Source organism: Hyaena hyaena, unplaced genomic scaffold, assembly GCF_003009895.1.
Source record: "Hyaena hyaena isolate Hyena2069 unplaced genomic scaffold, ASM300989v1 scaffold_137, whole genome shotgun sequence".
NCBI classification, from domain to species: domain Eukaryota; kingdom Metazoa; phylum Chordata; class Mammalia; order Carnivora; family Hyaenidae; genus Hyaena; species Hyaena hyaena.
In genome coordinates this window covers 2,054,788-2,082,040 of record NW_024080769.1, presented here as the reverse complement: position 1 = coordinate 2,082,040, position 27,253 = coordinate 2,054,788, and the positions used below count along the sequence as shown (strand labels likewise).

The 27,253-nt window shown below is 53.4% G+C and overlaps 2 protein-coding genes across 2 annotated transcripts; one reads left to right on the top strand and one right to left on the bottom strand.

Moving 5' to 3' along the window:
• Window positions 1-5,072: 5,072 nt before the first annotated feature.
• IMP3 (IMP U3 small nucleolar ribonucleoprotein 3) lies at window positions 5,073-6,238 on the bottom strand. The gene has a single exon (XM_039238257.1). The coding sequence runs from the start codon at window positions 6,141-6,143 to the stop codon at window positions 5,589-5,591; it is 555 nt and encodes a 184-aa protein (XP_039094188.1). The 5' UTR covers window positions 6,144-6,238; the 3' UTR covers window positions 5,073-5,588.
• Window positions 6,239-13,632: 7,394 nt separating this feature from the next.
• Window positions 13,633-24,322, top strand: SNX33 (sorting nexin 33). The gene is made up of 2 exons (XM_039238252.1): window positions 13,633-15,961; window positions 22,117-24,322. The coding sequence occupies exons 1-2, from the start codon at window positions 14,494-14,496 to the stop codon at window positions 22,368-22,370; spliced, it is 1,722 nt and encodes a 573-aa protein (XP_039094183.1). The 5' UTR covers window positions 13,633-14,493; the 3' UTR covers window positions 22,371-24,322.
• Window positions 24,323-27,253: the final 2,931 nt, after the last annotated feature.

The window sequence follows — 27,253 nt, the reverse complement described above, 5'->3', positions numbered from 1 at the left end:
ACCCCAATGTTCATAGCAGTACTCTCCACAATAGCCAAAACATGGAAAGAGCCTAAGTGTCCATCAATGGACGAATGGATCAAGAAGATGTGGTTTACCTATACCATGGAATACTACATGGCAATGAGAAAGAATGAAATCTGGCCATGTGTAGCAACATGGATGGACCTTGAGGGTGTTATGCTGAGCGAAATAAGTCAGGCAGAGAAGGACAAATAGCATATGTTTGCACGTATAGGAGGATTAGGAGGAACTTGACGGAGGACCATGGGGGAGAAGAAGGGGGAAATGGTGGGGGAGAGGGAGAGAGGCAAACCATGAGAGACTCTTGAATGCTGACAAAAACTGAGGACTGATGGATGTGGTGGGGGATGGGCATGGAGGAGGGCACTTGGGGGGATGAGCACTGGGTGTTATGTGGAAACCAATTTGACAATAAACTATTTGTAAAAAAAAAAAAAAAAAAAAAAAAAAAGAGAGAGAGGTAGTGAGGCCCAGAACAGGAGGACACGCCCCAGGTCACACTTTTAAGTCATCAGCAGGGCTAGGCCCCTGCTTCTTTCTCTCTGCCCTCTCTTGCTTGCAGAGTCAGCCTCCGCCCCCTCAGTTGTTGGGAGATCTCCGCGTCCTGGTGGTGCTGGCTTTGTGCCAAGCACTGGACTAGTGTGACCAGCAGCACCTTGGGCCTGCTCTGGACGTGGAGGGGATGGGCCATCTTGCTACCATAATTTTTAATGGTTGTGTTTCATCATAAGGATATCCAATACTATTTTAATAATGTTTATAAAGGGAAGGGGGGCAGGGATCCCCAGCGGGCTCCACTCTTATAGCAGAGAGCCCAATGCAGGGTTTGAACTCATGAACCATGAGATCATGACCTGAGCGAAGTTGGCTACCCAGGCATCCCGGCAGACATCCATTAATTTAACTGGTCCCCTTGGGACACATTTTCAATTTTTTCCTATTATTCTTTATTATAAATACTGTGATGAAGATCCCTATAGCTATTTTTTTGCAAAGACCCATCATTTACTTATGCTAAATTCTTGAAGATGACATTTCTAGGTCAGAGGGTATATAATGTATGTTTCTAAAGTTCTTTTTTTTTTTTTAATGTTTTATTTATTTCTGAGAGAGAGAGAGAGACAGCGTGAGCAGGGGAGGATTAAAGAGAGAGGGAGACACAGAATCTGAAGCAGGATCCAGGCTCTGAGCTAGCTGTCAACACATAGCTCGATGCAGGGCTCGAACCCACAAACTGCAAGATCATGAAGTTAACCGACTGAGCCACCCAGGCACCCGTTTCTAAAGTTATTGATACATATTGTAAAGTCGCTCTGAGAGGCTGTATCAATTTGCCCTCCTGTCCACTGTGTATATACATTTTTTCATCCATTAGGCTTTTTTGTAACAAGTCTAGCTCACTGCTGTTTCCTGCAAGTTTCTTTTGTGGCCTGGGGAGGGAAAGGAAGGAGGGGCTGAGATTTAAGGTCTTTTTTTTTTTTTTTTTGCCTTACCATAAGCTTTAAGGTTTTAACCCATTCAAAGGGTTCCTTTAAGCACTTTGTAGGAATTAAACCATTTAATCCTCTCCATAATTAAAAAAAATTTTTTTAAGTTTATTTTAACAGAGACAGTATGTGAGCTGAGTGGGGCAGGGGCAGAGAGAGAGGGAGAATCTCAGGCAGGCTCTGCACAGTCAGCACACAGCCTGACTCCAGGTTTGAACTCATGAAACTGTAAGATCATGAGCTGAGCCAAAATCAAGGGTCACTTAAGTGACTGAGCCACCCAGGTGCCCCATTAAAGGTTTTTTTTTTTTTTTTAAATAGGCGCCACATGCAATGTGGGGCTCTAACTCATAACCTTGACACTGAGTTGCCTGTTCTACAGCCAAACGCCCCTCTCTGTAATTTTTAATGTCAGTACTATTATTAACCACTCCCCCTTTTGTTACTGCTTTTTAAAAATTGTGGGGGTGCTTGGCCAGCTCAGTTGGAAGAGCATGTGACTCTTGATCTCAGGGTTTTGAGTTCCAGTCCCATGCTGTGTGTAGAGATTACTTAAGTAAATAAAACTTTAAAAATATTGTGGTAAACTGTGTGTAACATAAAATTTGCCATTTTTTCTCTTTCAGCATTGGATCCTCTGTCTCCACCTCTTTCTGCTCCTCTCCTGCTCATGCTCTCTCAAGAAAAAAAAAAATTAACATTAAAAATATTTGCCATTTTATGGGGTGCCTAGGGTGGCTCAGTCGGTTAAGCGTCTGACTTCGGCTCAGGTCATGATCTCATGGTTCATTGGTTCAAGCGCCGCACTGGGCTCTGTGCTGACAGCTAGCTCAGAGCCTGGAGCCTGTTTCAGATTCTGTGTCTCCTGCTCTGATCCTCCCCTGCTCACACTGTCTCTCATAAATAAACAAAACATTTAAAAAAATTTGCCATTTTAAACATTAAAATTTTTTTAATGTTTATTTGTTTTTGAAAGAGAGAGGGAGACACAGAATCTGAAGCAGGCTCTAGGCTCCGAGCTGTCGAACCCCAATGCGGGGCTCGGACTCACAAACCATGAGATCATGACCTGAGCTGAAGTCAGATGCTCAACCAACTGAGCCACCCAGGCACCCCTAAACATTCTTTAAAAAAAAAAATTTTTTTAATGTTTTATTTATTTCTGAGAGAGAGAGAGAGAGAGACAGACAGCGTGAGCAGGGGAGGGTCAGAGAGAGAGGGAGATACAGAATCTGAAACAGGCCCAGGCTCTGAGCTAGCTGTCAGCACAGAGCCCGACGCGGGGCTCAAGACGGGGCTCGACCCCATGAACCGCCAGATCATGATCTGAGCTGAAGTCAGCTGCTTAACTGACTGAGCCACCCAGGCGCTCCACCCCTAAACATTCCTAAGTTTACAACTCTGTGGTGTTAATTACATTTACCATGTTGTATTCACTATCACTGTTATTTCCAAAATTTTTTCATCACCCCAAACAGAAACTCTGTACCCACTTAGCAATAACTCCCCATTCTTTTCACCTACCCCATATTACTATTTGCAATATAGAAAACGGAAGCTCAGGGAGGCTAAGTAAAATAATCAATGTTACATAAGCTAGTTAAGCATAGAAGCTGCAATTCAGACTAGGTAGTTTGGCTCCAGAACTTTCTAAGTCTGCCATGGGGTTTTTGTTGGGGGAGGAGGGTTAAGCCCAAATTTTCTGGTTATAGGTTCTCCTAAATTTTTTCTTTCATTTCTTCCCCTCAAAGAATCAAAAGACTTTTTTTTTTTTTTTAATATTTTTATTTATTTCTAGGAGAGAGAGAGACAGCGTGAGCAGGGGAGGGCCAGCGAGAGAGGGAGTCACAGACCGAAATAGGCTCCAGGCTCTGAGCTGGCAGTCAGCACAGAGCCGGACGCGGGGCTCGAACCCACAAACCGTGAGATCACGACCTAAGTGAAAGTCGGGCGCTTAACTGACTAAGCCACCCAGGCGCCCCTCAAAGACTTTTCTAAAGAACCTTGTATTTTATTCCCAGGGTCCTGAACCCAATTTCCTTCAAGAGAACTTTGAAGTTGTGTCTGTTTGAGCTACGGGTGCAGGATCCAACTACTCCAAAGGGCTAGTCTATCTGCTTTGTCCTGTGCTGTCTGGTAGGAGCCAGAGGTGGCTTTTAGAGCACCAAACTCTCCATGAGATCCCCAATCCCGGGAGCTCTAAGGACATTCCTCAAATGTGCTGAGATTGTACCCAGTCACCAGAGCCCAGAGCTGAGGTGTAGGATTCTCTCTCCTGTCTTTGTTGTTGTTGTTTTTTGTTTTTTTTAAAGAGAGAGAGAGTGTGCGTAAGAGCGGGACAGAAGGGCAGAGGGAGAGATAGAATGTTAAGCAGGTTCCACACTCAGCGTGGAGCCTGATGCAGGGCTCAATGCCCCGATTCTGAGATCATGACCTGAGCCGAAGTTGGCTGCTCAACCAGACTGAGCCACCCAGGTGCCCCCTCTCTCCTTCCACTTCTAAAGGAATGGCACTGAAAAAAACATGGCCTTTAGAGTCAAGTCTGGACTTGAACCCCAGGCTTAGACAAGTCCTTTTTCCAATTCTTTCCGAAACTGAAAAGGCAGGGATAACACGATCTACCCTGCAGGTCTGTTGGGAAGTACAAATGGCAGCCCGGCACAGGCAGGGCCTCGGTGTTAAGCTTTGGGAACTCAGTTCCCGCTCCTTGCTCAAACCTTTATACAGCACCATTTTGGGGACCAATCAGGTGGCTAGTGCTATTTCTCTGCTGGCTTGGAAACTCAAACTCAGGGATCCTCTTTAAACCATTCCCTGTGCCAATGCTGACAGTTTTTTAAAGGGAGCATGATGTCAGCTCCGCCACTTACCGGCTATGCAATCTCGGGTAATTTGACCCAGCCCTGCCTCAGTTCCCTCATCTGAAAAGTAAAGGATCACTGGATTTCCCACTTCATAGCACTGTTGGGAGGATAAAGCATATTGAAGCACGTAATGCATTCACTACTGTGCCTGATATATACTAGAAGGCATTTGCTAGTGTCAATCTTCCCTTGTTTCTCTTCCAAATGCTGCTTTGCGCCTGGGTAAATGTAGAAGGCATACATAAAAGACATCAGTCTTGACAGTCTATTTATTCTCCACATGCAAGTCTTGGGTAAAAAGAAGTAGTCTCCCTACTCTTCAATTCCCTACCACGAAGACCATGTTTCCAGGAACCTCCTGGGCCTCTTCTAACCACTAGATGGCCAAGCTACAGGGTGATTATTTCCTTAGGCAAGCAAACAGCAAGCACTTCAGCCCTCTAATATGGTATTTCCTGGGGCTGGAATATCAACAGGAAGTCCTGTGGGGAAGATCTCTGCCAAAACACTCATTCCGAGGAAGGGATTGGTAAACTGACAAATTGCCCAGCCCTGTACAACATCCTGCAACCTCCACATGAGCCCCAGGGCAGGCCTCACCGCAGGCAGGTCCCTGCCGACCCTATTCTTTTCTCCTGGGTTCTTGAGCCAAGGAGCCCAGATGTGAACCTATGTAAGAAAACCATACAGACAAAAATTTGCTCTTACAAAACAGCTGGGCCATTTATTGGCATTAGGAAAGCATTCCTTTAGGCACGGGTGGGGACCCAAAATACTAATCTCACTTATTTTATGAGAACCAGAGACCAAACTCTCCATCGTCTGTACATAGCTTAATCACAAAACAAGATCAAGTACTAGAGTTAAACAGGTTTAAGCAAACTGTCCCGCTACAAAATAATAAAGGGAAAGCTAGGGGGCGAGGAGGGGCTCAAGGTTCCTTCGCACTACAATGTTTCACGCACATAATTCGCAGTGCGGCACAAAACCGCTTCCCGTTGTTTCTTAAATCAGTCATGTAATTATCAATAGTCCAAGGACTAAAAAAAGTTCATGGAAAACGGCCGTACCCTTTGGCTCTGTGCGTGGCCTGCTGCTGAGGGTCCAAGTTCTTAAGAACCAACCACTGGCCGACACACTCTTGGGGCAAGCGCCCTCAGATCTCAAGCGTCAGGCCTCAGCTTTCCCATCCACGAAAGGCAGGGACGACCAGCTAGGCCTCCAGATCGAAGTCATCGCGCTCCTCATTGTACTCCAGCACGTGCCGCTTGATCTTGGACGAGTCAACCCAGGTGACAAAGTCCTCCATGCTGCGCGTGACAAGGAAGGCGGGGTCAGTGACCACGTCGGGGCCCACGCGCACGTGGCCCTGCTCCACGAAGGCCACGGCGGCCTGGAGGTGCTGCGCCATGCGCAGCTTCAGGAGCACGGTGGGCAGTCGGCGGCGGCAGAAGGACGAGGCCGTGACGAAGTCGCAGAGCTCGAGCGAGCCGCGCGTGGGCACCAGGCCGAGAGCATACAACTTGTCCAGCAGCGCGGCCGTGGCGCGCACGCGAAAAGGGTCGCGCTCGGGCAGGTCGCGCAGGCGCCGCGCCAGCTCGCGCACAGCCCGGCTCAGCTGGTTGTAGCGCGTGTAGTCTTCCCGCCGCTGCAACCGATAACGCCGCAACACGCGCAGCTCGTGTAGGTTGTGGTCAGTGACCTCCCAGTTCAGGAAGTCCACTTGCTTCAGCAGCTTCTGTTCGTGGAACTTAAGCTTCCGCACCATGATGGCGGCTCCCGGTGCCGCAAGAGCCTAAGAGCGGAGACCTGCGAGCGCCCGGCTTCCGCCTCCGAGCCCGATGAGCAGGCCACCCTGGGGGCCCTGGGCCAATGAAAGGAAAGGCTCAAGGCCACGCCCCCTGTTTCCATTGGTCAGAGTAGAGCCACGCCCCATACCCCTGTCTCGCGTTTTTTCTTTTCGCGTTGGCTGACGGGGAGTGAAAGAAGTACCATAGAAGGCTGGGGGTGGGGCTGCCACAGCGAGATCTTTCTGGTTTTGTTTTTTGTTTTAAATTTCCGCGAGGTATTAAGTTACCAGAAATATCTCCCCTAGTGCGGTAATCATTTCCTTTCATTCAGACCGATGCCCTTTAGGGACTCTCAGGAGTGTCTGCCCATAGAAGCTGAGGAAGCCAGTCCTGGGGAAGACGGGTGACCGCGGCGCCTGTTTGATGGGGTTTACCGTGCTAATTCATTGTCGGGTTCCTCCCACGTGGTGGGGAGTTTTCCGGAGCCGGCGGACCGGAGACCGGCCGGGTAATTGCGGTCGCTTGTTACCGCCTGGTAGCCCTCAGGAGGGCGGGTGGATCCTCCTTGTCAAGTGGAGCTGATTGCCGGCGAACCTATAAAATGCTGATTTTCGGGCCGCTTTTTTACACGCACAGAATCGGCATCTACTCGGGAGCCCCTTTGAAATATGTACTGTTAGTAGGAATGACGGGCGGTTCATAAAACCCAGCAAGTCTGAGAAATTTGGATATTGAGTACAAAACCAACTCCTCAGTTGAACATAAACGAATTAGCCTGATAGGGTGGACTTCTGTCACCCGCAGTACTGTCACCCAGTACTGAGCTTAATACATTTAACGCTGTTATGGCTAGTTATATCTGTAAGTTACAGTTGAGTGTAGCGCGGCGGGACTAACCTCTTTATTTGCCCAGGCCTTTGACGCCACCTAGCTTCTTCGTTGATCATTTTATTTTTGTATGGTTTTCACTGTCCTTTTAATACTTGACATGTGGAAAATAATATATGTAACACATTTAAGTTACAAAGTATAGTGAGTACTTATGAGCCCAAAAACTAGTTTAAGAAAACCTCATCAGGACCATTTCATCTACCTATTCCAGGCGCTCCTCCAACCAGAGATAATGGTATCTATTCTGATTTTTGTGTTTATTTCCCCTTTTGCTTAAAAAGAGAAAATAGTTTTATCATCATACATGCATCTCTAAATACACTGAGAACTTTCTTAATCAGTGTAACCAGTGGAGTAGCAAAGAGCTTGTTGGAAATGCAGTCTTACTCCTGACCTACAGAATCAGAATCGGCATCTAACAAGATCCCTCGGTAATGTGTATACACACTGATTTTGCAGATGTGATTAAATTAAGGATTTTTGAGATGCTGAGAATATACTCAATTATCTGGATGGGTCCCATGTTATCCTAAGGGTTCTTATAAGTCAAAGAGGAAGACAGAAGAGGCAGAGATGGGATGATGAAAGCAGAAGTCTGAGCGATGTGATAGCGGGTTTTGAAGATGAAAGGGAGCCAAGACAGGGGACTGTGGGCAGCCTCTAGAAGCTGGAAAAGGCAAGGACATGAATTTTTCCCTAGAGCCCTCATGAAGGAACATGGCCCTGCTGACACTTGAATTTTAGCCCAGTGAGATCCAGTTTGGGTTTCTGTAAAATCATAAATCGGTGTTGCTTTAAGCCACTACGTTTGTGGTAATTTGTTACATCTGCAATAGAAAAAAAATGCAGGTTATTTTTCTAATTGATTTGAAGATGTTCTTTATGTGTTATGGATATGAATCCTTAACCTGTTATGTGTGGAACAAATATCTTCTCCTAGTTTGCACTGCGTCCCCACCGTTCAGATTCCCCCAAGCCTCACTTACTTCCATCCTCAACCCTTGCTCAGGAGGTCTGCAGTAGGACTCTTGGTTAACTTCCTCCTCCCAGACAATAAACACAATACATAAACTATATGTTTTAGCAAGTGATAAAAGCGTTATGAAACAAAACTGAGCAGGCTATAGGAGAGCTTGGGGTGAGGAAGGGCTGTAATTTTAAATAGGGCATGTCAGGATAGGTCTTACTGAGAAGGTGATATTTCATAGGTATTGAGCCATGTGGATATCTAGTGGAAGAGTATTTCAGAAAGAGGAGCCAGTACAAATGTCTAGAGAAAGGCATGTGCCTGGCATGTCAGAAGAGGAGTAACACGGCCATCCTGGCTGGAGCAGAGTTGGGGCTAGGAGGGGAGGCAAGGGGGACTAAGTAAGGACTTTGCTTTTTATGTTTGTGAGATGAGGACATTGAATGGTTTTGAGCAGAGGATTGACATGACATATTTTATTTATTTAAAAAATTTTTTTAAATTTTTTAATGTTTTATTTATTTCTGAGAGAGAGATAGAGACAGCGTGAGCAGGGGAGGGTCAGAGAGAGAAGAAGACACAGAATCAGAAGTAGGCTCCAGGCTCTGAGCTGTCTGTCTGCACAGAGCCCGACATGGGGCTCGAACCCATGAACTGTGAGATCATGACCTGAGCCGAAGTCGGACACTCAACCGACTGAGCCACCCAGACGCCCCAACATATGACATATTTTAAATGGACCACTCTGGCTGCCATGTTGATTACAGACTGTCCCAGAATGAGGAGAGTCGAGGATGGCTCCAATTTTTTGCCTGAGAAAGTGGAAGAAGCTACTCGTCACTGGAGATGGGGAAGGCTGCCAACTAGAACAGGTTTGGGGGGCAGAGCTGACATGTTGGGTTGGAGGTGTCTATTAGACATCCCAGGGGAGATGTCAAGGAGAAAGATACCTTCTAGAGAAAGGCCTAGGTTGGAGATTAAAAAATTGAGGTGTTGGGGTGCCTGGGTGGCTTAGTCGGTTAAGCGTCCGACTTTCGCTTAGGTCATGATCTTGCGGTTCGTGGGTTCGGGCCCCGCGTCGGGCTCTGTGCTGACTGCCAGCTCAGAGCCTGGAGCCTGTTTCAGTCTGTGACTCCCTCTCTCTCTGACCCTCCCCTGCTCACGCTGTCTCTCTCTCTCTCTCTCTCTCTCCTAGAAATAAATAAAACATTTAAATAAATAAATAAATAAATAATTGAGGTGTTATTGGCAGATACATGGTGTATCAAGCCAGGGCAAGGTCATCAAAGGAATGAATATGATAGAAAAGACAAGAGGAGCACTTTCTGTAGTCACTCTAGTTTTTTTTTTTTTTTTAATGTTTTACTTATTTCTGAGAGAGAGAGAGAGAGACAGAGTGAGCAGGGGAGGGTCAGAGAGAGAGGGAGACAGGATCTGAAGCAGACTCCAGGCTGTGAGCCAGCTGTCAGCACAGAGCCCAACATGGGGCTCTAACACACGAACCGTGTGATCATAACCTGAGCCAAGTCAGACGCTTAACTGACTGAACCACCCACGCGTCCCATCACTCTAGTTTTAAGAATTATTGGAGGGGCGCCTGGGTGGCTCTGGTGGTTGAGCATTTGACTCTTGATTTCAGCTCAGGTCATGATCTTGCAGTTCGTGGGTTTGAGCCCCACATCGGGCTTTGTGCCAACAGTGTGGAGCCTGCTTAGGATTCTCTCTCTCTCCCTCTCTCTCTCTCTCTCTCTTTCCCCCTCTCTTCTGTTCTCTAAATAATAAATAAATAAATAAATAATAAATAAATAAGAGAATTATTGGGGAGAGGATGAACCAGTGAGGTAGAAGGAAAACATGGAGAGTATGGTCTCCACGGTGCAAGCGAGGAAAGTATATCCAGGGGGATGGAGTGATCAGCCTGGTCCAGTGCTACTGACTGGTTGAGTTAGAGGGGAACTGAGAATAACTATTAGGTCATTAATGACTTTGACCTTGACAAGAATAGTTTCAGTGGAGTATGAGGGTGAAAGACTGCCTAAAGGGGTTTAAGAAGAGAAGGGAAGGAAAGAAATTGTAGGCAGTTAGTACTGATGGCTATTTTGAGGAACTTTGCTCAGGCACGCAGAGAAATGGGGCAGTAGCTGGTGGGGGAAGTAGAGTTGAGAATCTATTTTTTGAAGATGTGGGTTGACTCTTTCCTTAATATTCACAGCTTGCTGGAGGCCAGTCCAGTCTGTTCTACCTCCATGAACTCCCAGACTGACTTCTCCCTAGCCCAGCATCCTTGCACTATCTCAAGCTCTCGTCATCGCTTGTCTGCTTTGCTACTGTGTAGGCCAGTGTACTCCTGCTGCCACCAATGAGGTCAGCCTGGAAACCACTGGCTGCACTGTTTCTGACTGTTTCCCTAAAGGAGGAAACTTGGGTGCTTGGATGGGGAATGAATGCTATTTGCTGAGCTTGAATCAGGGTCCTGGCAGGAAAGAGAACACACTCCAGTTAGAATAAAGTGAGAACTGAATAAAGGGACTTTGTCCCAAGGGAGTAGGCAGGGTGTAGGGAAACCACAAAGTGTAGTTTCCTGAGACTAGTACCTGGGGGTCTGCATTACCCTAGGCTTGAAGAAGGTCACTGGAAGAAGAAAGGGAATGGAAGATACCTGTACTGGATGGAAATATGTGAGGTTCAAGAGAGTTTCCCCCAAGAACGGGGAAATAAGGGTGGGTGGTCCCTCAGAGTTAGAAAAACCCACCTGGAAAAGATGTGGGAATAAATCCAGGATGGTTGGTCTGTGAAGGTGTGACTGAGGTGTTTGGTACCCAACTAAAGACTAGGATCCTAGTTGGATGAGCAGAAATCCCACCTGTATTGGGATTTCCCATTGATTGTATTAAGGGAGCTAATAAAGGTAAAATATTTACAACAGTGTCTGGCTCTAATGAAGTAGTTGCTATTTTTAGGCCCAGCTTGGAGAGAGGCTGTCTGAACCAAAGAGAGATCACAGAGAAGGGGTATCCCAAAAGCAGCTGGGGGAAACACACTTAAGCTCAGCTCTCTGACTGTAGGACAGACAAGGATGACCTGAGTCCTTAAGATCAAGGCTGGCCCTCTTGTGGGGGACAAGATCTCAATGTGTCTTGGCTGAAAAACTTGTCACACCATCCCCTCTTCAAGGGGGTTCCAGATTCACTGAGCTAACCTTCTGGTAACTGGGCTTTGTGAGGAGCGGCCCACATTGCCTTGATCTGTTGATACAAAAATTCAAGTCTGCCTGACAGTTGTGTTTTTGTGCTGGTAACTATACTTACTGTGGTGAGCATTTGATTATGTATGTTATTGTTGAATCACTATGTTTACATCTGAAACTAATAGTGTATGTCAGCCAAACTTCAATTACAAATAAAAATTAAAAAAAAATTGATACCTGGCCTCCTGGGGTTTGTACATAAGCCTTTATTCAAGTCTTATGCCAGCTCTGCCTAAGGAATTGGATCTACCCACTGCACCAATGAAATTGGGTTTTGGAGCCAGAGGCCTGCAAATCTCACCCCTCAAAATAGCCAAAGGTGCCACATTTAACAGCTCTACCTTATGCCAATTAATCTGCAACAAGTCGGAAAAGAGAGTGAAGGAAGGAAGGTCTAGCAAGAAGGGGTAGGCAAGTTTCCAGGGCACAGTCAGGAAAAGAAGTAGGGGCTGAAGCCTTTGTCTCACCTTAGGCACCCTCCTCCTCCAGGAAGCCTTCCTTGATCCTTGCTCCACCCAGGCTGGGGTAGGGGCCCTCCTATGCACATTTCAGGGCACTTGTCACACTGGGTAGGGAGTTATCTATTTACTTGTCCCGACATATCTGAGCTTCCGGAATATGAGGACAATGTCTTATTTGACTTTGGACATATCTGAACTTCTGGAATTTAAGGACAATGTCTTATTTGACTTTCTGGTCCAGGAGGCAGGATACAGAACTGATTACTCAGTTAATGTTTTCTTGAGAGCATGATTTAATGAATGAGACAGACACAGAATAGATGAATTAAGGACAAGAGGGTAGACTGTAAACTCTAGAAAGGACACAACCTACTGCTTTCATGTGTTGTAATCCCCAGTGCCCAGCACAGTGCCTGTAAGTCAGTGCCCAAAGTGTTCTAGATGGGCACACCAAGGGTCAAATCCCCGTTGCCTCTTCCTGGAAGGCTAGGTGACCACCATTCTCTCCTCGCTGCTGATGGCCTATAGAAAAATCCAGTCGCGCGGCTGCACAAAGCATCACAGAACCGCGTCTTGCCTAAGCTTGTTCCCCGTTGCTACATATGTAGGGTCTTATCTTTCCCTTTTAAGGAAGCTTCCCAGGACAGCCCTGTCTGGCTAAGGTACTAGGACCTGCGGCAGCCAGTATCCCAGGCCTCTAAGGTTTCTTCTGAGAGGAGCCGCTGACTCTGGGGCCCCCTCTGGAAAACAATCCCCGGGCTGCGCCAAGGCCCAGGGTCGCCCAGTCTCGCCGGAGTTGGGGGGGCCCTCCGGAGAACAATCCCTAGGCTGAGCCAAGGCCCAGGGTCGCCCAGTCTCGCCGGAGTCGGGGGGCGGGAGGTGGTGGGGCTCCGGAGAACAATCCCAAGGCTGCGCCAAGGCCCAGTGTGGCCCAGCTCCGCCGGAGGGCGGGTGGAGGGGCAGCGGAGTGGGAGGGGTCGGCGGCGGCTCTCCCCCCTAGCCCTCTTTCTCGACCCCCAACCCCGGGTCTCCGCTCCCGCGCCCTCCTCGCACGCCCGCACTATGCAAACTTTCGGAGTTTTCCTCCACTTGCGTCACGGAAAACGCAGGAGGGTGACCGAGCCCAGAAGGCGAGGAGGCGGAGGCGGCGGCGGCGGGCGCGCTCCCCGCGCGGCGCTCGAGCTCCTCGGGCGCTAGGTGTTTCCCCGCGAGGGCGGACGCGCGAGGGGCTTGGGGGATCGCGGCCCCCTAGTGCGCGGGTTGCCGTCACCCTCCTAGAGCCCGACCTGGGAGCCGGCGAATGCAGGCGAGCGCCAGAGGGGAAGAAGCGAGGAGTAGGCGGGGGCCCCGGCTCCCGAGCCCCGGGCCGCGGGAGGGAGGAGCCGGGCGGTCCCTGCCCAGCCGGGACGCACGGAAGTGCAGTGGAGTTTGCCCAATTCCCCAGCCTGCTTTTCCTCCCTCCCTCTCTCTCCCCACCCCTCACCTCCCCCCCCACCTCGGCTATTCCCTCCTTTCTCCGGACGCCACCTCCCGGAATCCCTTTTTTTTTTTCCTGTTGTTTTGGAGCTAGCTTCTCGCTGGCGGCGCCGAGGGGCTGCGGGTGCTGGACGCGAAGGCGGGCTGGGGGCGCAGCCCGCCGCCCACCGGCCGGCCGGAGCCCGAGGGGCAGAGCGGAGGACGGACGGCGAGCCGGCCGGGCGCACCATCTGCTCGCCGCTGCGCACTCTCCAAACTCCTGTTGAGTGTGTGCGTGCTCGCCGGGGTTGGGGGTCTGTACGACCTGCGCGCCGGGACCGGGTACCGCGGGGATTACCTTTGGTCGAGGTCCTTGGACTCAGATCAGGGTCAGCTTCAGGCTCTGAAACTGCTGAGGAACTAGACAAACAAAAGAGGCCACTCAGCTAGTGGCCAGAAGTCGCCAGAGCGCCTCGTCGCGCCCCCTCCTTCCCTAGGGTGGGGGCTGGCCGCTTGGGAGGCGGGGAGAAGGCCCCTGAACCGGCTTGGGGGCTGGGGCCTGGGGCGGGGGTGGGGGGGGCCGGGGCCAGAACCGGGCCAGACTAGGCCAGGCTGCCGGGGTCGACGAGTTGGCGGCCTGTTGTGTAAGCCTCAGTCCTTGTTTTCCCCGGCCTGGCTCGTTGTGAAGCCGGACACATCCACCCTTGGACTAGACTCAAGAGGCTGCTGCTTTTCTCCATGCCCCTCTTGGATTTTCTGGATTTTTGAAAACCCAGTGGCCCAGGAGGAGGAGGAGGAGGAAGGAGGAAGGAGCATATCTGCAGAGGAATGTGAGAGCCTCCCAAGGCCGGAGGAGCCAGGAGGAGCTGGGAGCCAGGGCTGCCCGGGGTTTCTGGAACGGTGGTTTCCGAGGGATTCTCTTCTGTTTTAGAACATTGTTCCAGTGGAAAGTGTCAAGCAAATTCTTGCCCTCTCAGAGCTGATTTCTTGGAGTCACTTGACTTTTCTTCTGGGAGTGGGAGGAAGGAGAGACACCCCCAGCTGAGGCTGCCGAGGGAAGAGAGGGAGATTATGGACGTGATCCCTCCCTGATCCCAGGAGTGTGCTGGGAGACCTAATAATAATAGGACAGTTAATGGGCAATGGGCATTGCTTTGGATAGTGGGAGGCTGGACAGCATCTGTGGATGCTGAGACCCCAGCTTAGGTGCTGAGAGACTGAGTTGCTGCGACAGGCCTTGAGCTGCTAGTGCATCCTCAGTTCTAGGCAAGACCTTCTCCTCTTCTTTCTCTACCACGGGGCCAGCCATGGCGCTGAAAGGCCGAGCCCTCTATGACTTCCGCAGTGAGAACAAGGAGGAAATCAGCATCCAGCAGGATGAGGACCTGGTCGTCTTCAGTGAGACCTCGCTGGATGGCTGGCTGCAGGGCCAGAACAGCCGCGGTGAGACAGGGCTCTTCCCTGCCTCTTATGTGGAAATCATCCGTTCTGGTGCCAGCTCCAACCATGCCGACTATTCCAGCAGCCCAGGCTCTCTGGGCACTCAGGTGAGCTTGTATGACAGCTCTGGCGTGGCCAATCCTTCTAGGAGTGGTGGCGGCGGTGGCTTCCTCTCGCACCAGGGCAGCTTCGAGGAGGACGATGACGATGACTGGGATGATTGGGACGATGGATGCACAGTGGTGGAGGAGCCTCGGGCCGGTGGGCTGGGCACCAACGGGCACCCCCCTCTCAATCTCTCCTACCCTGGTGCCTACCCCAGCCAGCACATGGCCTTCCGGCCCAAACCACCCCTGGAGCGACAGGACAGCCTGGCATCTAACAAACGTGGCAGTGTGGTGGGGCGTAACCTCAACCGTTTCTCGTGCTTTGTGCGCTCTGGGGTGGAGGCCTTCATCCTGGGTGATGTGCCCATGATGGCCAAGATTGCCGAGACGTACTCTATTGAAATGGGCCCTCGTGGCCCCCAGTGGAAGGCTAACCCCCACCCGTTTGCCTGTTCAGTGGAGGACCCCACCAAACAGACCAAATTCAAGGGCATCAAAAGCTACATCTCCTACAAGCTCACACCCACCCACGCTGGCTCACCAGTCTACCGGCGCTACAAACACTTTGACTGGCTCTATAACCGCCTGCTGCACAAGTTCACTGTCATCTCCGTGCCCCACCTGCCGGAGAAGCAGGCCACAGGCCGCTTCGAGGAGGACTTTATAGAGAAGCGGAAGCGTCGGCTCATCCTCTGGATGGACCACATGACAAGCCACCCCGTGCTGTCCCAGTATGAGGGCTTCCAGCATTTCCTCAGCTGCCTGGATGACAAGCAGTGGAAGATGGGCAAACGCAGGGCAGAGAAGGATGAGATGGTGGGTGCCAGCTTCTTGCTCACCTTCCAGATCCCCACGGAGCACCAGGACCTGCAGGATGTGGAGGACCGCGTGGACACCTTCAAGGCCTTCAGCAAGAAGATGGACGACAGCGTCCTGCAGCTCAGCACCGTAGCATCAGAGCTGGTGCGCAAGCATGTGGGGGGCTTCCGCAAGGAATTCCAGAAGCTGGGCAATGCCTTCCAGGCCATCAGTCATGCCTTCCAGTTGGACCCCCCCTTTAGCTCCGACGCCCTCAACAGCGCTATTTCTCACACGGGCCGTACCTATGAAGCTGTTGGCGAGATGTTTGCTGAGCAGCCCAAGAACGACCTCTTCCAGATGCTTGACACGCTGTCCCTCTACCAGGGTCTGCTCTCCAACTTCCCCGATATCATCCACCTGCAGAAAGGTAAGGGCTAGAGTGGGCCAGAGAGCCTTGCTAAGTCCGCGCTCTGCTGGGCACTGGGGATATGAGCGTGGCCTAGTCTTTCTGTCTCCGTTCATTCAACAATGCGTCAAGCATCTGCTCTGTGGCTAGGTGTAAGGAGATAATTGTTCCTGGGAGGCTCTGGCTCCTGACCTCATGAAGCTCGCTGTTTACCTTTTATTGTCCATTTGTTTGCTCGTGCACTCATTTTTTCTGTTTCTGTCTCATTTGCTCATCTATCCATTTAAAAATTTTTTTATTTAAAAAAATTTTTTTACATTTATTTATTTTTGAGAGACAGAGTGAGACAGAGCATGAGCAGGGGAGGGGCAGAGAGAAGGAGACACAGAATCCAAGGCAGGCTCCAGGCTCTGATCAAGAGTTCAGCACAGAGCCTGACGCAGGGCTCGAACCCACACGCTATGAGATCATGACCTGAGTCGAATCGGACACTTAACTGACTGAGCCACCCAGGCGCCCCTCATCTATCCATTATGTGCTGACCCTGTCAAGGTATCAGGCTGAGTCTGGGAATGCGGAGATGAAGGCCCGGGCCTTGCCCTTGAGGAGTGCACAGGCTCGTGGGGGCTAGGGACACAGATAACATGAGCACAGAGTTTGGCCTGCCTTCCCGCTCCCCACAAGCTCCACTCCTTGCCCTTGCAGCTTCGGAGTCTCTTCTCCCCGCTGCATACCCTATCTGTGAGCTCCCTGTCTGCGTGCGGGAGGCCCCCCGTCCCCGCTTTGCAGATGAAGAAGCTGGTGTCCTAGAAGAGTGGTTGCACAGGGAGTCCCTGGCCCAGCTGAGACCGTCCCTTCCTCCTGCGCCTCCCCAAGGACACGTCCGTGTTGGCCAGTTCCCAAGCCCAGCTGTGTTTTCAGTTCTCATGGCCCCCCTGTGTGGGGGAGGGACAGGATGGGCCCCTGTCTGTTCATGTTGGGCTGTCAAGGAACTGCCAGGGAAGTGACTCATCCCGGGTCACCTAGGGGCACCCGGGCTGGTCTAGGGGAGGAACCCAGGGGTCCAGGGCACTATCCACATGGCCCATCCAACTCCCCCTTTCTGAACCTGGATTCTCTTGCCTGAGCAGTGAGTCAGGGGCTGCCCTGGCAGGTGGCTGAGTCCTGGGGACCACAGGCAGGGCAGATGTCAGGAGAGAGGTGTGGCCCTGCCCGGGGCTGCTTGGTAACTCAGGAAGAACTTCTGCAGGGCGTGGGGCTGGCTCCCTGGCCCCTAGGCCCTGAGGTCAGGCCTGGCTTGGTGCTGAGTTTTCCTCTGGGTGGGGCCAGGAGGCAGACCTCTGGACGGAGCCTGGGGGACAGCAAACACCGAGCTCTGCCTCAGTATTCAGGAGAGTCAGGAGTAAGCCAGCCCTGCTCCACTTTACTGGGGGAGATGGGCTTCTAGAACTCCAGGTCCTGGGCTCCTTTCTCCCCTCACTTTCTCTTCCTGCCTTCCATCTCTGCCCTTTTTCCTTATCTCCAACATTCCTATCCTCCTCCTTTCCTCTTTTATCAGCTTCAGGAGACATGAGCCCTGGGTTACAGTTTTTGCTGTGTCCTCAGTCTGCTGTGTGTTCCTGAGAAGTGCCTTCCCCTCTCTGGGCCTTAGGTTCCTGATCTAGAAAACAAGGGAGGGTAGATCTTAGTGAGCTCTCAGGCCTCCAAGGGAGTGAGGGGGGAGACTCCTGGGGAGAGTCTGGTTGAAAACAGAGTGATGCCTTGGAGCTGAGTCTGAGCTCCAGGGCTGGCAGGCGGGGCCCAGTGGGGCAGGTGTCTCCCTGGGCAGAAGTGGAGCCACACTCGCTGCTGCGCTGGGGCCCGGGAAGGCTGGTTCAGCCGGCTCCTTGGATGGCATGTTTCTGTGTGTGCAGCGGCTGGGGACACTCACCCAGGGCAGAGCTGGGGGCAGGAAGGCAATCCCATACCTGGCCGGAGCTCCCAGGCTTGCACCAAAGTGAAGCCAGATGGGCCTTTCTGACTCTGGGTCAGGGAGACAGAGCTTAGAGTTTCTTCTTGAGGTATTTCTGAGAGGTATTTCATCCTCTGGGTTGGTGTGTTCAACTTGGGCAGAGGCTAACACACCTTCCCTCACCCTCAGGGCTCCTCCCCAATAGACCAAGCCCATTTGGCTTTACTCTTCCTCCTTCTGGGCTTTGCATTGCTACTCATAGACCTGTGGTTGGGCAAGTTAGGGAGAGGGGCTTGGGATCTGGTTGAGACAGAAGCCGGATGGGGCGAGGAGGGGTTGCTGGCTGTGTGGGTGGAACCCTTTCTCAGAGAAAGGAGCAGGGAAGTTGGGCCTCGGGTCCCGGGAATTCTGTCCGGACATCTGAAAGCTGGCAGGAGCATGGCAGAGGCCATGGAAGGAAGGAGACGGGAGGCTCAGGTGGGGTCAGGAGACCAGGGTTTGAACAAGTGTTGCCTCTGAGATGACTGTGAGAGCCTTTTCTCCTCTCTGTGTCCACTGTAGTAAAATGGGTCATGGAGCCTGGCTGGCGCTGAGTCTGTCTGCCCACAGGCCGGGTCCCTGGAGCCCCGTCCAGGAGTCTCCTAAGAGAAGAGTAACCGTAGAATTAACCATCGAAACCAGGGAAGTCTGGGGGGATGAAGGGAGCCCTAGTAACAGTTACCCTGGGATAAAGGGAAATAGTGACCATCCAGGGTGCCTACCTGAGAGCCCGCTGGGGCAGAGCTGTGTCCTACGGCTCACCACAAGCCAGGGAGGTTACTGTGGGGTCCTCCATTTTACAGGAGAGGTGCAATAGGTAGGATGATACACAGAGCAGGAATTGGGACCCAGGGGCGTCTGACTGTACCGCGCAGGCTGTTTCCCCCCGTGCCAGACAGGTGGGGTAAGGAGCTGCCCCAGGGATGGGTGCGTGAGCCAGAAGGGGAAGGACCAGGGACGCTTGGGTGCTCTAGCACTGCTAAGTCAGCTGGCATCCTTGCTGGGCTGGAAGCAGGCCCGGGACCGCAGAACGTACATGGAGGGGCCATGGGACTCACAGCTTGGCCAAGGTAGAATGTCTCCTGCAGGACCAAGTGCCTGTCTGGGGGAAGAGTGGGTCCGACCTCTGTGTTCTGGGCTATCATCTAAGCCTCCCTCTCCTTCTGCTCCTAGGCTTCCCTAAACAAAGAGAATCCTATTGCTACAAGCCCCCACCCGCTGGTTGTTGCTGTCTCTGAGAAGCAGTCCGCACACGTTCGTGCATGGCCCCTTGAGCCCTTATCTGGTGCCATCCTAAGCCCTTTAGACAGATGCGTTCATTTAAACCTCAACTATGCGAGAGGGTGGGCATCCTTATTGTCCCATTTTTCAGTTTTAGAGACTCAAGAGCCGTGTGCCGTTGAGAACAGTTATCAGCAGCATCAGACCTGGGCCCGCCTGTCCCTTTTGACACCTGGGAAACCTCCAGCCCAGCAAGAGCAGTGGCTTGCTGGAGGTGACACAGCTGGGACTAGGACTCAGACGTCTTGTCCCCGACCTGGGTGGGGGCCGGGTAATTACCTCCCAGAGGTGGGGACAAAACAGATTAAGGTAGGATCTTAGGAAATATGTCTGGGACCCTGGGCCTCTGAAGCCTCAGCCTCCTTTTTTCCTGGTTCATAGGATCCAGCCTACAGGACACCTGCCAGGGCAGGAGGTTCTCTACCCCCCCCCCCCCCCCCCCCCCCCCCCCCCCCCACGGCCTGGGTAGGGCCAGTCTCACAAGGGCGGGAGAAGGCAGCTGAAGCCCCATGGCCCGGTTCTCTCCCCCCCCCCCCCCCACCTTCCTGCCCCGGGCCCTCAGCTCTCAGGTTGAGTCCTATGTGGAATGTAGCAGGCCTGAGCCCTGACTCCCAGCCTGTCTCTGGGGTGCGTTAGTGTTAGCTGGTCCCGGCCCCAGATCTGAGTCACAGGGTGGAGAGGTGACAGAGAGCAGGGTGGGACCTCTGCCTCCCCCTCCCCCCTGCAGCTTTTGTCTCCCATCCCTGGCTCCCTGCCTCCCTGCCTCCCTGCCTGCCTGTGGATACCTAGCAGTTGCAATAGATTTGTTTCTACTATTTGGGTCTCTGTCTCCTCATCAACAAAAGGAGCCTTTCCTTCCTCCAAGGCCAGAAAAGCCCTCTTGAATACAGGTCCACCCTCACTGCACCTAGAGTTTTTCAGGTAGGTGGAATCCAGGCTAGTTAGAGTCTCCTCTTCAGGTAGGTTCCTTGTCCATCGTCTGGGGCCCCCACGCAAATGTGGGGACTGGGCATGAACCCTCTGCAATAGAAGCAGTATCCACTGGGGAGGGGGACCTCGGGGCCAGGTGAAAGGCATGAAGGAGGCTGGGAGCCCCTAGGTAAGTCCTTCGTGTCAGGACCTCAGTTCCCTCTGTACAGTAGTGGGGTAGGAGTTGGGGTGGGGGGTGGGCAGCTGGTGTCTAGGGCCTCTTTAGCTCTGAAGTCTCATCGGGTCCTCATCCCAGGCCTTGGGCTGAGCCCTCTTCTGCTGCCCAGGTCTGGGCAGTGGGGCTGGAACAGAAAGCAGGGGGTGGCTCAAGTAAGGAGGCAGAAGGACTGAGTGGGCTGGGAACTGGTGACTGCAGAGTTCTTTTGAGTGCTGTGTGAGCGGCCCTGGAGATTCTCCAGACTTGCGTCTGTCTGCCCCAGATGCCATTATTAGCCAGTTAGCCATGCACTTGCTAACTAATAGGGGTGCTGCTCCTTCTAAAGGCCTTTGGAGTTATTTCCAGCATGTAGAGCCCTGGGCCTGACATACAGTGAATGACCAAAAAAAAAAAAAAAAAAAAAGATCTTGAATGTGTCAGACATCTCGAGTGAGAATAGAAAGAGGACATCTTGAAGGCCCCCCGGGATGCTCTTGGTGTGCCCTGGATGTTTTAGAAGTGCCCGGGGGTGTTCTTTCCTCTGTGCCAACCCTGCCCACAGCCTTACTCTTCTGCACACAGTAGATTCCCTGCAGCCCTGCGAGGAGTGCATGCCAGGCACAGGCAAACTGCCTCCTCCTCCCGGGACCTGTCCCCACTGCCTTTGATGCACAATTAGTCAAGTGCCTGTTAATGCAGAGCTGGAATTCATTCACCAACTGGTTGCTGATTCATTCAAATCTTCTAAATTGGGTCCCCTGCCCAGGTTCATCCCCCGTCTCCCATCTGTCACCTGGTTATTGCTAGGGCTTCCTCTGGTCCCTTTAGGCTGGTGTGGAGGGGCCGGGCCTGTCTGTGGGCAGACACACACAAAAGAAAATTCCAGGTGGCCTGTGAGGTGCTGTTTTAGAATCAATAGTGCGATGGGGGTGGGGAGAAGCCTGGAGGGGGTCCAGAGGCATTCTGGGGGAAGCTCTGGTGTGGAGGTGGTGCCTGAGCCTGATGGAAGGGCCTTAAATTGTGTGTAGAGATCTAGCAAGTGGAGATGCAAAGGTAGGAAAGAGCAGGGTGAGTTTGATGAACATGGGACCAGTGTGCAGTGGGTGCAGGGGCCAATACCCAGAGGGCCTCCCAGCTAGGAGAACGGACATGGGCTTTGATCTGCAAGCAGAGGGAAGCCAGGGAAGGTCTGGAGCTTTGGGTGCACAGAGAACCTCTCAGAGTCTGGGCCTGAGGTGGCAGCCCCTTCGGGGCCTGTTGTAGTAGTTCAGTGGGGAACAGGTTGAATCAGCTCAGCAGACATGTACCAAGTGAGTTCTCCCATGGGCTAGATCTTGTCCTGGGTACCGGAGACACTGAGCTCACAGACCAGAGGAAGGCAGGCAGAGTAGCCACAGAGTGGTAAGAGCTGGGGCAGATGGAAGTCCTGGGAACACCTAATGGGGTGGGGGTGCAGGGAAGGCTTCCTGGAGGAGGTGATGTCTGAGCTGATTAGGAGCCAGTGTGAGACAATGCCTGTGTTGGGTAAGGACAGCCCTGTCCTGGAACTCTGTAGAGCCATCAGGGCTGTGACAGGCCGGGTGCTGTGGGCTGCTGGCACTCCCCAGGTTCAGAGGGGAGATGAGCTGGATGGAGGTGAGGGTTTGGGGAGCATCCTGGAGGAGACCCCAGGTGGAGGGTGGATAGCCCTCATGAGGGGGCTCGTGGAGGGTCCAGGGAGCAAATGGGGGAGACCAGAGCCCTAACTTCCCTTGTCCTCCTCCACTGTGCCCACGCCAGGCGCCTTCGCCAAGGTGAAGGAGAGCCAGCGCATGAGTGACGAGGGCCGCATGGCACAGGACGAGGCCGATGGCATTCGTAGGCGCTGCCGCGTGGTGGGCTTCGCCCTGCAGGCTGAAATGAACCACTTCCACCAGCGCCGCGAGCTCGACTTCAAGCACATGATGCAGAACTACCTGCGCCAGCAGATCCTCTTCTACCAGCGGGTAGGCCAGCAGCTGGAGAAGACGCTGCGCATGTATGACAACCTCTGATCGTGTGTACCTGGCCCCCCCCCCTGCCCCAGGGCCCAGTCGCTGCAGTGCACTCTGCTCTCCAGACCTCCCTGCACCAGCTGGAGGCGGAAGTGGGGGTGGACTCTGGAGGGGTCCTGGGTACCCCTGGGGAAGTCGCCCAGCCCTTAGAGGTAGGGGCACAGAAGGGTTGAGAGTGGGGTCAGGAACCTTCTAGGCTGAGGTCTGGGCTGCTGGTCAGCTCTTGAGGCCAGGCCACAGTCTTAGCCTCCCCTAGAGCCTTCAGTACTTTCTCACCTGGCTACCGCCCCCTCGTTCATTCAGCAGGCACCAGGGCCTGCTGCAGTTCCGGGTCAGAGGCTGGGGCCACCCCACCCCGGGGCTGTGACGTGCCTGCCCTCAGGGAGTCCCCAGTAGAGGTGGGGTCAGACACAGAAACAGACCAGGGCAATGCAGAATGGCTGATGGTAAATAAGGGGCTCCTCCTGGGAGCTTCAAGGAAGAACCACTCATTCTGTTGGTCAGGGAAGGCTTCATAGAGTAGATGACATTTGAGTAGTGTTTTGGAGAGTGACAAAGACCTGTGAGACAGTAAATGGGGACAGTAGATGAGAGGTGGGAAGGAAGACATTCAGAAGAGAGGAATAGCATGGGCAAGGGTGTGGAGACACGAAAATGTCTCCCCCCTTACTTTTCCCAAGTAAGTTTGGGGCCCCCTCAGTGAAGATTCTGGACTGCGTGACAGAGGGGAGGGATCTTCTGGCTCCCATGTCCCTGTCCCTGCCTCACCTTGTCCCCTCCAGAGGAGCTACGGGCCAACTCCCTCCTGACGCCCTTCCACCTGCTGAGCCTTCATTACCCCTTGGTTAGGGGACCATGCAGCATCTTTACCCTGGGCTCCAGGTGCTGAGATAGGCCACTGATGCCAGCATGTTGGTGGCACCTTCCTGGAGAGGACACCCAGAAGTTACCAGATATTTGAGTTCACCAGCAACAGCTCTCCACATTCCGAGCAGGCTCGGGCCCCGGGCTTCTAGGGTCCTCAGCCCCAGAGACTCCCAGAACCCTTCCTGTTGCACAGAAGACCAAGGGGGAAAAGACGGGCTGGCTTGCCCATTGCCCCAGAAGCCCTGGGCCCGCGCGCCCATGCCCAGCCTCACTGTGATGTCAGCCCCGGCTCCCTCCCTGGCCAGGTCATGCTGTGCTGTCTCCCACCCGTGTTTACACCCTCCAGGGGGCTCCTCCTCCCCGCCAGGCCTGCGCGGGGGCCAGCTGTGGGTTGGGGAACTGACAGGTGCCACTGCCGGCCCTGCCTTGGGAGGTCATGGCCACTCCTGGCTCCTGCTGCTTGAATCTTTTTTCTTTCTTGTTTCTTGATAAACCTTTTGCAATTAAGATAACAAAAGCATGCATTTTTGTTTGGATCCCACAGGGATCGAGTGTGGGGGAAGGAAGGAACCCTAAGTTTCCCTGGGAGCTACTAGACCCTGAGGTCATGTTGGGCACAAAACCTCGAATGTTTGGGGGAGGACCGTGCTGGTGGCAGGTGCTAGCTAGCTATCACACTCACGCCTCCTAGACCTCACTCTCCTCATCTCTCAAATGGGTGAAGTCTTGCTGGGGTTTGGCTGTACTCTGTGATTTAGGACTGAGGGCTGCCCGAGGAAGGGGTAGGAGGCCATGCCCCACATTGTTCCTCTCCCCAGGGAGACATGCTCCAGCCTTGCCCCCAGGAAAGCCCTGGTCCAGGAGAGGGGGAGGGGACTCAGAAACTGTGTCCTTCCCCGAAGAGTCCCAGGTGCCCAGGTCTGGGGTGGCTTCCGTGTTGGAAACTGAAGAGGTCCTTCCCAGCCGGGCCCTCGGCGGTGCCCCAGTCAGTATGAGCAGGAATCAATGGGAAGGAGGGATGCTGGTCAAACCACGGTCTCTTTCAGGGCAAGGGGGGCTCGGTGGAGGGAAGGCTGGCAGGGTCGGGGCCTCAGGGGAGGCCTGGGGTGCAGGGAGCTTGTGGGAGTGAGAGCGGGGCAAGGAATGGCAGGTGCAGTGGGGAAGGGGCAGCAAGGGCTCTCCGTTCAGGGTAGAGCACCCTCAGAGGAACTTCTGGAATGGGCCTCTGGCCCTGGGTCAAAATTAGGTCAGATTTGGGACTTTCTGTGGAATTTTCCCCTCCCTCCTCCCTGCCCTCCTTCCTTCATTTTCCAACCCACCCAAGGACCTTCCCGCCCTTAACCTCTTCGCAGCTTTGACCTCCAGGCAGCCTTCTGCAGAGGTTACTTGACCACAGTGGGGGAGTCTCCTTTCTGAGGCCAGTCTGGGGAGGAGTGGTGGGAATGCCTTTCTCAACCCACAGCGCCTGGAAAGTCCCCTGTCATGCTTTCTGCCCTGGGAATAGCACGACCCTCTTGTGTCCCTTCCTTGGTGGAGGGGTGTGTGTGTGGGGGGGTGCACTTCCCGTGTCTCCCGGCCTCAAGGTGTGGGAGGCAATCTGACATTTTTCTCAGGAGGGGCTTGGACCTAGGAGGAGAGTCCAAATGTGAAGTCTTGGGACTGGCCAGGTCCCTGCTGCAGGCATCCTGAGATCTCTAGGCTGGGGCAGGCCCATGTGTAGAAAGAAACACAGCCATTCTCTCGGTTTCCTTGTCTCTGTGTGGCTTGAGGTATTGGGGGGAGTTTGAGATGGGTCTGGGCTGACCGGGGCCTCTTCAGCAGGGCCCTGGGGGACCGGTAGGGAGTGTGGGGGAGCATCCTGGTGGTGGCAGAGCCTGCTGGCTGGCTTCGGTCACATGCCAGGCAGATGTTCCAGACTGAGCAGGGCCCAGCTGCCTCCAGTTCCCTCCCTCACTTTGCCCTGAGGGGGGCCGGAAAACAAGGCCCGTCTTTCTGCCCTGGGCAGCTCTCAGGACCTGGGGGTGGGGTGGTCTTGAGCCCTGATCCCCGGTCTTGGCCCAGCCCAGGAAAAGAGTTTGCCTTGTGGCCACTTGTGGGGGTTGGGGATGGAGGCAGTCCTCAGATCCTGCATCCTGGCTCCCGGACACACAGGAGGGCCCTGAGCCACAGTGCCGCGACTGGAGTGGAGCCAAGCCTAGGGGAGGCAGGCAGACAGGTACTTGCGGACCCAGCCGAGCCCCCACCTCCATCCCGTGGCACAGCCGTGCAGCCATCCACATGTCCACGTGGTCACAGGTGTCGGCACCTAACCCAAAGCAGGCACAGCCACACGCAGCCACACAGCCTACCCACAGGCACACAGGCTACACCTGGCCATATGGATGTGTATGCAGTCGTGTGCTCGCACGGTTCTGCTCCCGACCACGGTGCCCCATGCTGTCACACAGTCACAGCCACATCCGCACACATGTCATCATCCCTTCACGTAGCCATACCCCACCGTCACTCATGGCCACAGCGCAGTCCTACCCTCGTAGAGCGACGCACACGTACACTCGGGCGCACGGCCACAAGTGGCACACACGCATGGCAAAGGTGTCACTCACGCAGCTGCTTCTAGACGGCACCTGAACCGTCTGTGGGAGCCAGTGGCATCCCCCGTTGTACAGACAGGGAACCTGAGGTCTAGTGAGCAGTTGGCTGTGTCACCCAGTGGGGCCAGAGTGTGTTCAAGGGCCTGAGCCCAGCTCCCAGTAGCCCTGTGGCCGTTCCCCAGGGTCAGTTCCTACTGCCTCCGTCGCCCCCTGGCTGAACCCACCCGACAAAGCTCCAGACATCTCCCATCTCCCCGGCCAGCGGCCAGAGCCGAGGCTGCAGCGTCCATATGAGCAAAAGCCAGGATGCGGTGGGCAGGGCCCAGGCCTGGGCGGGAGGAACATTCCTGCAGCATCTCCTCCCCAAGCCCGGGAGGACTGGGCCCGCCCTGCCTGCCTGCCTGCCAGCTGACTCAGGCCTCCAGGAGCCAAGTCTGCCTGTCCCCAGCCCCCCCAGCCTGCTTCCCTACCAGCTCAGCTCCAGTGCGCCTCTCACGGCTGGGGTAGGAGACCATGAGCCCTGGCCAAAAGACCAGGGGGAAATAAAAATTCACCTCCCCCAGTCATAGCTCAGAAGGGCTGATTGTGAAACCCAGTCCCAGGGTTCAGGATACTTTAGCACAAAGCCTTTTTCCTTTGGCTCGGTGTTTTGTTAGTCAAACCCTAGTGTAGTCCAGGCTGTTTAAAAAACAAGAGTCTCCCATGCTGTGGCCTCCTTGGTCCTCACAGCAGCCCTGGGAGGTGTCATTATTCCATTTCACGGACGAAGAGACTGAGGCTTGGCCAGAGGGAGGATCAGGCCGGGCTGGGATTACACAGTGAGACCAAGGAGGAGCTGGATTTGAACCCAGCTCTCTGACTTCGTTCTTCAGCATCTTGACTGACTCACTTAGGTTTGAGGGAAAGGAGCTGGCAGAGCTCGGCTCCAGAGGTGAAAGAACAGGAGCCTGTAAACCCAACCGCTGAAATGTGATAGGGGCCTGCCAGTTGCGTGAGTCCTGCCAGCCCTCAGGCATGAAGAGGCCAACAATGGCCCTGCGCGGTGGCCATGGCATTGACCCAGGACCTCCCTTTGCAGATGAACCTGTGTGAGGGGATCACTTCATTGCTCTGTAACTGACCGAAATTTCTCTTCTGTTTAAAAAAAATTTTTTTTAATGTTTATTTTTGAGAGAGAGACAGAGTGCAAGTTGGGGAGGGGGCAGAGAGAGAGACACACACACACACAGAATCCAGAGCAGGTTCCAAGCTCCGAGCTGTCAGCACAGAGCCCAACACAGAGCTCAGACTCCTGAACCAAGAGATCATGACCTGAGTCGAAGTCAGACACTTAACTGACTCAGCCACTCAGGCGCCCACGGAATTTCTTTTTTCGCTTTCTCTTTCCCTCACACGATAGAAAAGGAATCTCAAGTCAGTTTG